This window comes from Rhincodon typus, chromosome 21 (assembly GCF_021869965.1).
Source record: "Rhincodon typus isolate 14 chromosome 21, sRhiTyp1.1, whole genome shotgun sequence".
NCBI classification, from domain to species: Eukaryota; Metazoa; Chordata; class Chondrichthyes; order Orectolobiformes; family Rhincodontidae; genus Rhincodon; species Rhincodon typus.
The window spans coordinates 29398411-29414116 of NC_063352.1; the positions used below are offsets into that span (position 1 = coordinate 29398411).

The window sequence follows — 15706 nt, forward strand, 5'->3', positions numbered from 1 at the left end:
CTTTATCCCACTGGAAACAGCTTGCAAATTTAATGAAAGCTTTAGACGCAAGGTCAATATCAGCTATAGTTCCTTGCTGTCAGCTGAGAACAATACACCACAAACACTTTTAATGTAAAGGTTCTAGATTCTGAAGCTATCTGTCACATTACAGGTAACTATCTTGCACACAGTCCATCATTTGTCACGAGAGCTGCAGATTGGAGCTTTGGAAAAACTGATTCGGATGGTGAAAAGTAGACATTTGATTATGTTGGTGCTTATCTTGTTTCTGACAGATTATAGGTTATAATTTCACCTAGAGCCATAAACCAGAAATGCAGTTTAGTTTTTCAGCTGTAGTTAATCTACTTGTACACACTAGGCATTGCTGGTTGGCTAGCATTTACTGCCTGTCTCTGTTTGCCTTTGGTGGTGGTGGAGCAGCTATGGCCTTGAATTGCTGCAGTCCATGCACAGCCAAGCTGGATTATAAGTTGCTACTGAGGGACATGCAATGGAGAAATCTGTTGTACAGCGTGGTGCAAAAATGATGCACTAAAGGTAGTAATATCAGGAAGAGATGGCTGAAAAGCTGCTAATCATTTATGGGTGAAACATGAGTACTAGGTAAATACATTGCTCAGTGAGGTAAATAATCACATGATTGTGAATAGGGTCTTTTTTTTCAAGAAGTAGAAGGAAGGGCTTTTCCCTGGACCTGTCCACCATCCTGAAGTTGTCTTATTACACAGTAATAGTTTGGTCTGAACCATAGCTTCAATTTCATACCCATCCTGAAGCTTTAATTAAAGGTTCTGTCTCTGAAGACTGGGAGAAAGACACATTTTTCTGCTTCACAACCAATGATTTGTTAGGCACAACTGCTCCTCCCTGTCCAAATGAGATGTATAATTTCATACCAGAAATGGGTTTCTGGCAGTTTGGGAGAAAATTCAACCTAGAGATGCTCAGTTTCTGTCAGAATGTTGTAATTAGTGCTGGTTCTGCATCCCTGATTGAGAGACAGCAGCAACAATCACACTGCCCTACATTTGCTGTGGCCACTTCGTCATACAGCACGGAAATGGACCCTTTATCCAACTCATCCATGCCAACCAAGTTTCCCAAAACTAGCCCCACTTACCTGCATTTGTCTCATCCCTCAACCTTTCCTACTCGTGTACCTATCTAAATGACTTTTACATGTGACTGTATCTACCACTTCTTCTGACTGTTCATTCCACACAAACTACTATGCAAGGAAAAAGTTGCTCCTCAAGTCCTTTTAAATCTTGCCCCTCTCACACAATATGTTCCCCAGTTTTGACCCCCTACCTACAGTTCAGGAGAAAAAATTCCAGCCTCTCCTTTTATAACAGCAATCCTCCAGTTGCAGCAACATCTTGACAAGTTTTTTTCTGAACCCTTTCCAGTTTAATAATATCCTTCCTATAGCAGGGTAACCAGAACTGTACAGTTTTCCAAAAGTGGCCTCACCAACAATCTGTACAACCTCAACAATGACGTTTTGACTCCTATATTCAGTGGTCTGAACAAAGAAGGCAAGCATGCTAAACACCTTAACCACCCTATCTACCTGTGATGAAACCTTCAAAGAATTATGTACCTGAACCCCTGGGGGGGTCTCTTCTACAACACTAGTCAGGGCCCTAACATTAACTATACAAGTCCTGCCCTTGTTTGATTTACCAAAGTACAATTCCTTGCATTTATCCAAATTAAACTCCATTTGCCACTCATCAGCCCATTGGCCCAATTGATCAAGATCCCTTTGTAATCTTAACTTTCACTTAATTATGCCATGTGCTATTTGTTAGCTCTAATCTGGATTCAGCTTTTTAACCAAGAAACGCAGAGTGTTGACTTTGGGGGTGAAAACAACAGACAAAGTGGGTCAGAGGCTCCGGTGTGACCATACATTAGGCCAATTAAAACAACTTTCCCACTCCCTGCAGGTTAGTGGTGTGACTTTAAATTTCTGATATGCTGTTGATTCAAGGTGTGTGGTTGTGCGATGTTGATTCTACTACATTCTTTCCATTTAAAAATCAAGTAGCTCCTCTCTATCTCGGCCTGGCATTTTCCTGATGATCAGTTGGAGTTTGGACCCCTCCCACTATTTCTTACAATATGTACTTTCCCACTTCTTCTGAATTTAGATTAATTTGGGTCCCTTCAATTTTTCATTTCTATTATGTTTCTTGTTGCTGGTCTAATCAGGGAATAACACTTTATACCTGGAAATTTAAAATCAACTCCACATTTATTCAACTCTTAAACTGGTAAAGTTCTTTGACTTAATACAATTCATTATACAGTCAAAAAGGGAATAAAGAAAACTCTGCCAATCCCACATTTAATGTAAGTAGGATTTGCAGAAGCATCAACTGCATGAGAAATGTTCCAGTGAATGAAATTTGTTTTTTTTAAAAAAAAAAACAAATGTTTGTGAATGGGCATGGTAGAGAGTGAACAATTCACATTTTGGTCTATGCTAAAATGTCCATCCATTGGATACCAATCACAGCACCTCATCCCGGAGCCCCAGATCTCCACGTAGCTTTTTGCTTCTAGGAGTTTGATGTCCAGTGATGGTGGGGTTATTTTCACTCTCTGAAAGAACAACGGATGATGTGAAAACCATAAGTACAGGAAGCAAAAAAAAATCCTCCCTTTTGCTAACTCTTCGTCTCTTCTCAACCCGCTCTGAAACTCCTTGCCCTAGTCCAGTCAGAAGAAGTGATGGAAGGAAAAGGAGGAGACCATGACCAAGAGCTAGTGCTTGGACCAGGGTAAGATTGCCAGACAAAGGTTTGAGAGGCTCCACTATCAGTTGCCTTGAGGGGCAGGAAATTAAAATCAGTGGACCAGGCACTGAAAATAATCTAAATGGACAGCTGTAAAACAACAGCAGCAAAGCCTGCTGCCTAGACACCAGGCAAATAGTATAATTATTAGCTCAATTGTGACTACTTGCATCATTGGTAGTTCAGCTGGTGGTGAGAAAGGAAAGAGCTATGAGATGATACTGACCAGTTGGCTTCGAGAAAGATACGTTGTGATGGGTCAGTAGATCCTTCAGTCTCTGGATCTCTGCGGAGAGTTTATTTCGTTCCTGAATTAGGAAGAGACACTGAACAAAATAAGTAACATGATGGCAGATTCTAGAATAACCAGCCCTGAAATTCCAGCTTTTTTTTTAAAATGGTAGTCTTGCATTGAATGAATACAGAAGGCATGGATGTAGGTTGAATTTTCTCTCAAACGGCCATGAATGAAACACAAGTAGAGAACAGACCACCATTCATCCTTTGCTTTGTCAGAAAGAGGTAGTGGGAGGTATGAAGTTTGGAATAAATTTTCAATTTCCAAACAAAATAAACAAATAGTTGTCTCCATTTAAAGGAATAAATACATCACACCCCATCACCATATAGGTCTGCATCCTGCACCTTCCATTAACCCTCCATCAGCAAGCACCAATTCTCCTTTACCTCATTACACCTGCCCAAGGTGATCTCCTGTGACTGGTTCTGTTCCTCTTTCCCCTGTTGAGTCTGCTTTTTTCCAGTGGGTTTTAGGTAACCTGCATTTTCAAATATCACTTGCAGTAACTTCCTATAACCCTGAAATATATGGAAGGAGAAATGAAGTAGGTCAGTGTTCTTGGCTAGAAAATAAGAGGTACAAAGCAAACCCCACTCGAGGCTGGTTTTTGAATTGTGCAATGCCCCTTGGCAATGAACTTCGGATTCACGTCGGCATGTTTATGAAAATGGCCCAGGCTTCACCAAACCTACTTGCTGAGTAATAAGGCCATCGTAGAGTGATTGTTCTGCCTGGTCCCACTGATTCTGCAACTCTTGCTTCATATTTGGGTAAACTGCAAAAATAAATAAGTCTGAGCAGAAACTGTACAACCCATTTCTCATACATTTTCCCCCGCACCCCCCCAACTCAAACCAAATAAGTGCTCTTCTAATCATAGCCCAGGAAAACCCAATCCTCCCCAGTTCATACCACCTCCCAAAAGAGTGTTTCCAAGTTTGCAAACCCAGTGAGAGTTAAGGTTGATCGTATCAACAATCGCCTCCAAACCCTGAAGTGTTTTGCGCAGACTCATATAGATATGCAGGAGCTGTTTTTCATGTGGGGGGTGGGGGGTGGGGGGCAAATATTTCTTCACCTAACAAACAGCCACATTCTCTCTGCAAATGGCTGCATTTTCCTTACTCACCCAGTAAAGAATGGGGGTGGCATACCAGGGGCGTCTCGAAACTGAGCCAGTAGATACAAGTGTGGGGCTCGGAAACGTGGATCAATTTGTGGTTGGGTCCACACTTAAGAAGAACCTGTGGAAAAGAAATGAGTTTCCACGTGGGTATTACATGGTTCATGGTTTGCCAGAGTGACCCAGGAACTGGTCAGTGAGATGATGTGATACAGACTGGTATCACATTGAGATTTGTGGGAAGAACAAATCCTTCCTTGCCAAATGATTGGCAGCATAAATGCAACACCACACAGACCAGATCCAACAAGATAGATACTGTGAATGCTGGAAATCTGAAACCACCAGAGTCTCTCACCCTGTTTGTATTCCAACTGTTCTGGAGGCAGAGTTGTAATTAGCTTGGTAGTAGGTGTGGTAAAACATTGTTTAGGTTTACATGGGAAGAATGTTGACAGTATTGCCAATGAGTCAAGAGCCTGGGCACAGGAAAACAGGGAATGTGTACCTTGGTTTGTCTGTTCTTGGTACCACAGGAATCTCCTTCCTTCATCCACATTCCCACAAACGTGTTGTTCTCAATCTCCCATTCCTGCCATATTCTACAAAACACAAACTGTTAGATTCAGCTGTTATCCATTGCACCCTAATCCTGACTCAGTCCAACATTGTTCTGCACCTTGAAGAATAACCCCATTTTCCATCTTTACCCCAACCTCTGAACACTTGATCGGGCTGTAGAAGTGGACAAACTAATCCAACAACTGGTTTGTGGAATTCAAAACACGATTCAAATATGATATCTTTATATTCCCCCAGCCTATTATGCCTCCCTATCCACATCATGTCCTTGGTGCATTTCTTGAGTCCATTGGTCTTAAAATCTAAACTTTTTATTTTTACCCTTCCTCTTCTATAAATTGCCGTTGACCTCTTCCACAGACTTACTGTGTGTTTAGTTTATTCATTGGTAAATAATAGCCGTTGGATGTACATTATTGTGTATAGGGCAAAAATGTTTAAGTGAGAGTAGTACTTAAAATAACTGGCCTGTGAAATGGGGCAAGCATTGTCAGGAACATAAAAATTAGGAACAGGAGAATGCCATTCAGCCCCTCAAACCTATTTAACCATTGAACGAGATCATGGCTGAAGAGTTCCAATGAAGAATAACTGAATTCAAAACATTAGCTGTTTCTTTCTCTACCACCACACCTGCTGAATTATTCCAGTGTTGTATTTTTATTGTTGATCTGATTGTGGCCCAAACGCCACATTCCCCCCCTGCTTCTGATAAGATTCTTGATTAAAAAGAACATCAAAAATTGTCTCTGTCTTAACATTCATGAAGCTGCCTCCACCATTGGAGACAATGATTCCAAAGACAAGATATCTCCCAATTTCTGTCTTAAACGGAAGACCCTTTGATTTGAAGCAGTGTCTTTCAATTCTGGTCTCTCCCACAAATGAATACATACAGTGAGCATCCACCTTGTCAAGTCCTCTCAAGATCTATGTTTCATGTCGCAATAAGATCACTGCTTAATCTTAACTCCAATGGACACAGACCCAACCTGGAAAAGGTCTTGTGGCACCATAGCAGTGTCTCTACCTCTGGTCTGGAAAGCCCAGATTTAAGTTCCACCTGCTCCACAGCAAGTCATAATATGTATGAGCCGGTTGATTTAAAACAAAATTTACAGGGCCATCCTGTCCAACCCAAGATAATCACTCCATCTCAGATATCAGTCAAATTAACCTCTAAAACTGCCTGTAATGCATTTACTTGCTTTCTTAGATATGGAGACCAAAATTGTGTGAAGTACTCCAGATAAGACCTCGCCAATGCTCTACAACTACAGCAAACCTGCCCCACCCCAACTTTAACATTCTATTCCTCTTACAACAAAAGACAACACTACCATTTATCTTCCTAATTATTTCTTATACACACATTAAGTTTTGATGATTTATGAACCTAGACGCACTAATCTCTCCGTACCGCAAAACTCTCTCCATTTAAATAACAACATGCTGCTTTTCTGTTCTTCCTGCCAAAGTGTACAAGTTCACACTGTCCAACATTATACTCGCCCATCTGCCAATTTCTGTGCAACTCAATATGTCCCCTTCACAATTTACTTGCCTGCCTTTGTATTACCAACAAATTTTGCATTCATACATTTAATTCAACCAAGAAATGAATATAAATTATGAATATTTGAGACCCCAGCACTAACACTGTGATGCTGCACTTGATTTAGAATGACAGAACATACTTAAGAGGCTGAATGGGCTACTCTTCCTATGCTCCTATGTCACATTTGGCCAACCTGAAAATGATCCATTTATACCTGTTTGCTAACCATTCCTCTATCCATTCTATTATGTTACTTGCACCATGGGCTCTTATTCTGCGCAGTAACCTTTGCTGTGGCACTTTCTCACACGCATCTCCAGTATGCATGCAGTTCCAAACCAAATAAGTTTCTTCTTGTACCTGATTCCGCCCACACACACGCCCAACCACATTCCCACTCAATTCCTAATGGTGGACATACCCCAGAATCCCGCTATAAGCATTCCAGCGGAATGTCTGTTCATGTTGAGTGACATTATGGAAGGGGCAGAACTCATACTTGTATCTGGGAAAAAACAAAGGACAAGATATAAAAACAATGGAATTAGACAGTGTAGGAGGAGGTCTATTGTTCATTATGCTTATATTAGATCATTTTAATACTATCCAGTTAGTTTTACTCCTGCTGTTAGAACACTATAAAACTTTCTCCTTCAAGATCATAAAGTAGACAAATGTGATGTTGCAGATGTAATCTAGATTTCCAAAATACATTCAATAAAAGTACTACATGATAGACTAATGAATATGGTCAGACCACAGGGTGCTAGGCCAAGTAGCAAAGTCAACTGACTGAAAGAGAAGTGGGCAAAAGGTATCTATTTACACTGGAGAAATGAGGTCCCTCAACAATTAACGCTAGGACTACTGTTCAAAATTTAAGATTTATATTTCTGATTTATATTTTGGAATCAAAAAACAGTTTCTAAATTTGCAGAGAATACCAATTACGGAGGGATAGTGTACAATGAGAAGGCCTTTAAAGAAACACTATTAGTCAACTTGCAGAGTTACATATGATAGGGGTCTTTAGAATTATTGATTTTTATGGAGTTGTTAGTCTTTTCCTTGTGATGAGAAACAAAAATGGAGGCTGCTGATATAAAATGGGCATCCCTTTTGTGATTTGTGACCAGTGACCACTGCAAAGGCTTGGGTGTATTATATTCCCCCAAAATAGTATAGCCATTGAAAAATCAAGTAGGGAATTCTGAAGGAAAGCACTTATCAAGAGAGCAGCAAGAATATAAAACTCTCTATCACAGACAGTAGTTGAGATGACTACTGTATTTAAGGGGAAGCCAGATAAGCACGTGGCAAAGAAAGGAGTAGAGGATAATACTGATAGTCAAACAAAATAGTATGGGGAGAGGTTTGATTGGAACATAATGATTTGTTTTTGCCCTGTGTGTTCTATGTACCAGCCCCTCTTAAAAAAGTTAAACATATCCGCTTTCATCATTCTTTTGTGCAGCATGGTCCAACTTATAACAACTCGCTGCATAAAAATATTTCTTCTCATTTTAACATTGCCCTCATGATATAGTTTATTACCCAAAGACTTCCTTCAACTAGTGTCACACCAACTGTTTACAAATGCAATTTCCTTTAGACAACACAGATTCCCTTACCACTAAAAATCTTTTATGTGAGCCACTAATCAAATCCACCCTCTTACGCAGCATATATTTACAACAATAAGTTAAATTGATACTCACACAGACTCAGTCATGCTGAAGCATTTCCCAGCAAGTCTGTGCAGATGAGCAGGGCCTAGATTAAAATAAAGCAGTCAATGCCTGACTGGAACAAGGCATTCTAACAATCACACTCTCATTAACTCCTCCCCTCAGTAAAGTTACATTCCCTTGGGCAATCACTTACACTTGCCTCATTCACCTACTGGCAAAGTCAATATCTCAGTCCTGTAATTAGAAACCCAACTCCTCTCAAAACAGGAACTCAGTCACAAACAGGCAGAGTCACAGACCCATTTTCATCCAGTGCGAAACAACAGGTCAGCCCCTTCCCTGAAAACAGTTAGTCACCAGACATTGTCAGTCAAATAACCAAGTTGTCCCCCCACCGGCCCAATTCCAGCAGGGAAGACTCCTGGCAGTTATTTACCTGAAATCGCAGCAGGGTCAATTTTTGGTTGAAGTCTGTTTACTTGGGACAGGAAAGGATTGTTTAGCCTGAAAATAAAAAGTAAGGATTAGATACATATTTTCTCATTTTATGTTTCCCATACACATTCCATAACAGAAATGTCCTTTCGAGAGTTTTTTTAAAAAGAAAATTACTTCACAGCATGTGGACTGCTCGGCCAGCATTTGTTGCCAATCCTTAATTGTTCTGAAGTGGTGGTGGTCAGCTGCCTCCTTGAACTTATGCAGTCCACACTGGATTGCTACACCCAAGCGCTTTTAAAAAGGGAGTTCCAGGATTTGACTTTAAGCCAGTGATGGAAGTATGATATAGTGCCAAGTCAGAACGGTGTGTATCTTGGAAGGGAACTGCAGGTGGTGATGTTCCCGTGCATCAGATGGCCTTCTAGTGGGTCACTGATTTGGAAGGTGCTGCTGAAGGTATATTGATGTTTGAAGTTACTATTCCTTTTAAATTTATGGTGAACTAATTAGATGTTTTATTTAAGCATGTGGCCATTCAAAACTTTTGTGCAACTTGTGCAGGGAGTTTCAGATTTCTGCAAAGGTTGCATCAAATTTTGAGTGCAGGGTAGGATGAGACTCACTCCGTACTTGCCATGTGCCCCAAGGTCTTTAATCATATCAACATAGTACACCCGTGGATCAGAAATGATTTCTGTTTTTGGACCATACAAAACGGAAAGGTCCTAGGCATAATCCTAAATCTGTGCATAAATTACCAATCCAATACTTATTCTGTTTCAATACTCTCATGTGCATTCCTGGAAATATCAGTGATTAGAGTACCAGGTTCAGTGACATAGAAGTAGAAGTAATAATATAGACTCTGAATCCTGTTCCATTGCCTTTAAATGAGATCATGGTTGATCTGTGACCTAACTCCATCCACCTGCCTTTTTCCAATTACACTTTATTACCTTTGGCTAACACAAATCTGATTAATCATAGGTCTATAATTAATAATTGATCAAGCATCACTGGTCATTTGTGGAAGAGGCTATCAAACATCCACCATACTTTGTGTGTAGAAATGTTTTCCTAATTTCACTTTTCAAGACCTGCCTCCAATTTTTAAACTACAAGCCTAGTCCTAGGTTTCCAAACCAGCAGAAACAGTTTATGTCCATTTACACTCTTCTCTTTCATATCCCAACGTCAATTATTTATCATCTCTTAATGGTTTCTAAATGCCAAAGAGTATAACAATATTATTAAGCCTGCATGTAATTTAACTCGAGCTCTAATGATAATTCTGGTTAATCCATTCTGTAGTCCCTCCAAGATCAATAAATCTCTTAAGGTATAGTGCCCATAATTGCTCTCAGTACTTCACATGTCGTTCTATCAGGGTGTTCTATAGCTACAGCATGAAAAACCCCAATATTTGATTTATCATTTTGAATGTGTTTTTGTAACTGTTCATGATATTGTAATGATGTGAACTTGGACTCCCACATCTCATTGGACTTTCACTGTTTGACTTTTCACATTTAAGTACTTCTATTCCATACCTTTTGGTCAAAAATAATGATCTTCCACTTGCTTGCATTGAAATCCATTTACTATACCTTTCCCCATTCACTTATTCTATTAATAACTGTTAGCGGTGCAGATTGCATAAAATTACAACGTCAGCTGCACGTGTCATCGGCAGCGTTAGAAACATTACTTTCTATTCCATCATCTGATTTGTTAATAAATACAATGCAAATAGTTGAAACCACAACACAAATCACGCCTTATCAATTGGAGCAAATTGACCAATAGCCTTATTTCTGTACCCTGCTAACTAGGCAATTTCTAAAGGTCATTAATTTTCCTTCAATTCTTAAGGTCTGAGCGAACATTTGTAGCTAGGGTTGTGGATGCAGTTGTTTGTTTGCTCGCCGAGCTGGTTGTTCTGTGGTGTGCGAGCATTTCTTTACCATTCTAGGCAACATTGTCAGTGCAACCTCTAATCAAGGTGTTGGTATCTGCTCCGTTCCAAATGGTGTGGTGGGTCTTTGACACTTCCGGGACTTTTTCTAAGAAGTGGTCTGTATATGGGGTCTATTTCTATCTGTTTGTTAATGGAGTCCCATGTGAGAACCGGCCTCCAGAAATTCCCTTGCACGTTTGTCACTTGCTTGACCCTGTATAGTCACTTTGTCCCAGCCGAACTGATGGCCCTCATTGTCTGTGTGTATCGAGACAAGTGAATATTGGTTATGTCTTTTTACTGCCAGCTGGTTGCCAGTTTCCTCCCCATTTGTCCAAAGTAAAGTTTATTGCACTCGCTGCATGGGATTCTGTGTATCACGTAACAGTGCAACACGCTAAGACAGGCCTGACAAAGGGAAACCTATGCCATCCGACAAAGTCCTGCCCATGAATAACTACATTTCCTACATGAATGCCTCAGGAATTGAGTACTGCCTTGCAGCAAAAAATACAAACCACCATTGAACAATGCACAAGCAAGAATAGCAGAGCAAGACAGCCGCAGAATGCTATGGGCAATGGTCACAGATGTCTACAACTGCCTCCCCAGATAAGAGTGGGAAATTGAGTGCCAAAAATGTTTGTACCAGAACTCTACCAACCAACAGTGGACCACAATACTGGAACAAGGAGAAGATAGCCTACAGGAGCAACTAACCGAACTAATCCACCAGGAAGATATGAACAAAGCAGACACACGGGTAATAAACCTACCCGACAGACAACTCGGACACAGAAAAAGCTGTCCTGATACGCGGACTTAACTACAACCACAAGGGTGCGAGTAAAACAGACTTCTTAGCAGCACTAGAGTCAACACTGAAAACCAACGGACTCACTGACGAAACGCAATGGGCTGTCAGACAAACAGTAGTCCCAGAACTTAACTACAAACACGAATCAAGCACCTTCAGCACAGCAGAGAGAAAGGCCCGAGAAGGATTGAAGAATAACAACAACATCACAATCCCACCAGCGGACAAGGGACGAATGACCATTGTTTTGAACAGAACAGACTACAGTGTTAAAGCACAGGCACTACTTGTGGATACAGCCACATACTAACAGGTGGCGTCAGACCCCACACTACAGCTAGAGAACAGAATAATCCAGACACTCAAAACATGCAGGAGAGATTACTAACACCAACTACATCAGAATGAATGAAACGTTCATTCTCAAGAAGCGTCTAGGCCTGAAACGTCAGCTTTCCTTCTCCTCTGATGCTGCTTGGCCTGCTGTGTTCATCCAGCTCTACACCTTGTTATCTCAGATTCTCCAGCATCTGCAGTTCCTACTATCTCAGATCAATAGTCTCCTTACCAGACACAACTCCACTCAAGCTAGCAAGGGAATTACAACGGAGATTTAAACACCTGTTTAGCAGATCCCCACATTCAATCCATTCGGCCCAAGAATTTCTCACACAGCGCAGGGACACAAATTGACGAGGACGAGATCGTGATCTCCTTCAATATTACAGCACTATTTACGTCCACTAACATACCGTTAGCCAGAGAGACTCTAGCCATACTACAAGAAGGACCGGCAACATCAGCAAGGACAGCTTACTGAAACTGCTGGATTTATGCCTCACAATGCACTTCACGTTCAACGACACACCGATGGGATTACCCATCTTGGATCTCATTGCGGAAGCACTGATGCAGGGACTGGAACGTACAGCCCTTCCTATAATCTAACCAAAACTGTGGATATGTGGACGCCACATTTGTAATAATCAAACGCACAAAAGTAGAAGAAACCCACAAACTTGTTAACATCTTCGCAAGCATAAAATTCACCAGAGAGGAAGTAAACAGCAAACAGCACACAGCACCTGTTCTTAGAGGTAATGGTAGAGAGACTAACTCAGGGCGAATTCCAGACCTGAGTATATAGGAAGGCCACACACTGAACAAATCCTGAACTTCAACAGCAACCCCCCAACATACACAATTGAATTAAGACACTATTTAAACGAGCCATATCAGACTGCAACACCAACAGACATGCAAGGGAATTTCTGGATGCTTGGTTCACAACATGGGACTCCATTAACAAACACACAGAAATAGACCCCATACACAGACTGCTAAAAGACAGTACCCCGAGTGACAAGACCTTCCACACCAGACAATCATATAAATTTGGAACAGAGCAGAACTAAAATGTTTTGATTAGCAGTCGTACTGACGATATTGCCTAGAATGGTAACGAAACGTCTGCACATCACAGAACAAGCAGCTTGGTGAGCAAACAACCAACTGCTTCCTTCAATTCTATGAATTATAAATTTAGCTAATTGTTCTATTAAGGACTTTATTAGATGTCTTTGGGTCTTGTGGCATCCGTAACTCTGGACCAGAAGGCTTAGCTTCAAGTCCCACCTACTCTGAAGATGTGCCATAGCACCTGACAGATTAACTTTTTTTATTCATTCACAGGATGAGAGCATCACTGGCAAGGCAGCATTTATTGCCCAGAGAGCAGTTAAGAGTCAACCACATCGCTGTGGGTTTGGAGTTACCTGTAGACCATGCCTAAAGGGCATTAGTGAACCAGATGGGTTTTTCCAACAATTGACAATTCATGGTCGCATTAGACTCTTAATTCCAGACTTTTTTTTTAATTGAATTCAAATTCCACCGTTACCATAGTGGGATTCGAACCCGTGGCCAGAACATTATCTGGGCCTCTGGATTAACAGTCCAGCGATAATACCACTAGACTCCCTTTACCACCTAGTAAAGATATTTATAAAATCCACAAGTATTCCCCTCTGCTACTTTGGTCACCTCTTCAAAACAAAATGTGGTTCATCAGGTATGACTGATCTTTAACAAATCAATCTTAACTTTCTCAGTCACCTGAAAAAGTTAAAGCTGTTGATTAATCTCTCCTTAATTATAGGCATCTTAGTTGTAAATTCAGTAATTTCCGGACAACTGATCTACAGTTCCCCGTTATCCTTTGAGTTGCAGAGTGACATTCACAGTTTTCTTTCTAAAGGAATGGTATCTGAACCAAAAGATCCTTGAAAGATCATATTCCCGGGCATGAGTTATTGTGGTCATCTACTTCCTTTAAAATCCTGGAATGGAAAGCACCTAATGTTGGGGATTGCCACTCTTTAATAGCATTAAAGAGCATTAATTTTACACGATGTCTTCTCGTGCTCTTGTTTACTGCTGCCTTAAACCTTTAAGTTGAGCTATGCTTGTATTTACCCATAAGTGTTCGGCTCATCCACAATTTTCATTTTACCAGCTGAGACGATGAAAACTGCAAAAAGAAGCACAAGTACAACCACTTATTATCTGAAAGGCTGGGGTTATGACATTGATTAAAATAACTCAAGGCAGTTTCTGCCCGCCATGGGACTAAACCCGCGGAGGAGGAAGATCCAAGAGTCAGTGAGTTAGTCAATAGTCGCTGAGGGGCAGGAGGCAAAACTGCCGTCGGTTTTCCCCGGGGGAAGAAGGGGTGCTGTCGCTCCAGCCACTGTCCAGTGACACCTCCACATCAATCCGGCGGGACCAAGATCAGTTGTGAAGTATCCCATGACCGAATAGGTGGTTGTTTGTCCCGGGCTCAGAACTTGAAAAGCATGGGGACACTCACCCGGCAACCAGAGCACTAATAGCCCTGAGCCGGCCATCGGCATAGAAACCGCTGGCACTCTTTCCCTGTGTCCTTTACGGCCTAATCCCCGGTAACCCGGAACCGGAACTACCCTACCGCATCCGAGTAACCCGGAACGGTACGTCCTGCTGTCTCGGTACATGAAGTGAAGGTACAGTTTTCACCATTTCCAGAAAAGAAGGGACCCAATCTGAATGAAGCTGTGAGTTCGGGTCCTCATCCACTGGAACCAGTCCCAGGCCCTGTGTGAGGGCCTGCTCCTAGAGGCCATTCCTTAGTGGGTCCACGCCTTGGGCACAGTCCCGATGGCCTGTCCCTCTTCCCATTTGTTCAAGGGAGTAATGAGAGCGCCGCACAGATGTAAATGCCCCGATTATGAATTTCCGAAGTATCTTAGATGCTAGAACAATACTAGCAATTTGGAAGCTCGCAATTTAGCAACTTCAAGAAGAGAGGAAAACAGAGAAAAAGAAACTGTAGATCTATTTAACATCAGTCTACTGGAAAATGCTGAGATATGTTTTAAAAGAAGTGTTAACAGTGCACTTAGAAATTCATAGAATGGTCAGACAAAGCCAGCGTGGAATACAAAAGGAAAATTGTGTTTGACAAATTCGTTCGGATGCTTAAAATGATGTTACTAGTTGGTTTGAGTAACAAGACCACTAGATGTAATATACTTGGGTTTCCAGAAGGTGACATGTGAAAAGTTGGCATGCATGATCAGAGCTAATGGGAATCGAGACTAATATGGAGTATTGTTTAACATGAAGTGAACAGTAGGGATAAACAGGATATTTTCAAGTTGGCAGGAGGTAACAAATCTAAAGCCTCAAGGATCTAGAGTAGAGAATCTTTTAAGTGAAGAAATTTCTTTTTATCTCAGTACTGTCAATCCCTTAGCCCACTCTTTTTTAGATTCCTCAGCCAGTATATAGCCTGCCACTACAATTTACCCCTACTTTCAAGAGGCAATGAAGACTTTTATACAGGCCAAGTGATCGGGAATCAGAGTGATATATGTAAAAAAAGTGTGATGTTATTTATTTTGGTCGTATAGAAAATTACAGTAGAGGAAAAAAGTGAATACTCCTTTGATGTTCAGTGAGACCTGGTGAAATAAGGTGGAGAATTGTGGTGATATCCAATTTTGTGATGTGACGTAAGCTCATGATAAATGGTGAGAGGTGTTGATGTGGTTACCTATCGCTCCACATTGAGTAGGAAATGAAACGTGAAAGGGTGCAGAGAAGGCTGATCTTCATCTGTGCCACATGGGTGGAAGCTCTCATTCAGCCCCATTTTCTTTTCTATGTGGCTGGGCCCTTTTTGCTGTCACTTGGCAAAGGACAGCCCTGAGGCTTGGGTGGCAGTGGGTAGAGAAGCATGTAGGTCCGGGTCCACTGGACAGATTCAGACTTTGGGAAATGCAGATCTGAAAATATTCCTGTGGGGAATGTTAAAGCCAAACTTTAAATATAAATTCCAAACAGGAAGAGACAGGTGTTAGGAGAGACAATGGGGCATATGGATTAA

General features: G+C 41.2%; 1 protein-coding gene across 5 annotated transcripts; it reads right to left on the reverse strand.

Annotated features, from left to right (window-relative positions):
• Window positions 1-2247: 2247 nt before the first annotated feature.
• On the reverse strand, window positions 2248-14287 carry gnptg (N-acetylglucosamine-1-phosphate transferase subunit gamma). Of its 5 annotated transcripts, none has more exons than XM_048609297.1 (11): window positions 14150-14287; window positions 13756-13810; window positions 8502-8569; window positions 8093-8147; window positions 6796-6879; window positions 4743-4836; window positions 4241-4355; window positions 3804-3886; window positions 3498-3629; window positions 3037-3136; window positions 2248-2616 (listed from the first exon to the last, which is right to left on the reverse strand). In XM_048609297.1, exons 1-11 carry the CDS (start codon window positions 14190-14192, stop codon window positions 2525-2527), a joined length of 921 nt encoding a protein of 306 aa, XP_048465254.1. In that variant the 5' UTR covers window positions 14193-14287; the 3' UTR covers window positions 2248-2524. The 5 variants fall into 5 exon arrangements, with proteins under 5 accessions (XP_048465254.1, XP_020374195.1, XP_048465255.1 ...); XM_020518606.2 differs by having other exon boundaries at window positions 3037-3118; window positions 14150-14286; XM_048609298.1 differs by lacking the exon at window positions 6796-6879.
• Window positions 14288-15706: the final 1419 nt, after the last annotated feature.

Excerpts from the sequence above, each read along its gene's own strand:
- gnptg (XM_048609297.1), bottom strand. The coding sequence starts at position 14,192 with ATGCCGATGGCCGGCTCAGGGCTATTAGTGCTCTGGTTGCCGG. Across the intron at positions 8,570-13,755 it reads GATGAGCCGAACACTTATGG|GCTAAACAATCCTTTCCTGT; the intron begins GTAAATACAAGC and ends TTTTATTTTCAG. Across the intron at positions 3,630-3,803 it reads ATGGCCTTATTACTCAGCAA|GGTTATAGGAAGTTACTGCA; the intron begins GTAGGTTTGGTG and ends CATATATTTCAG.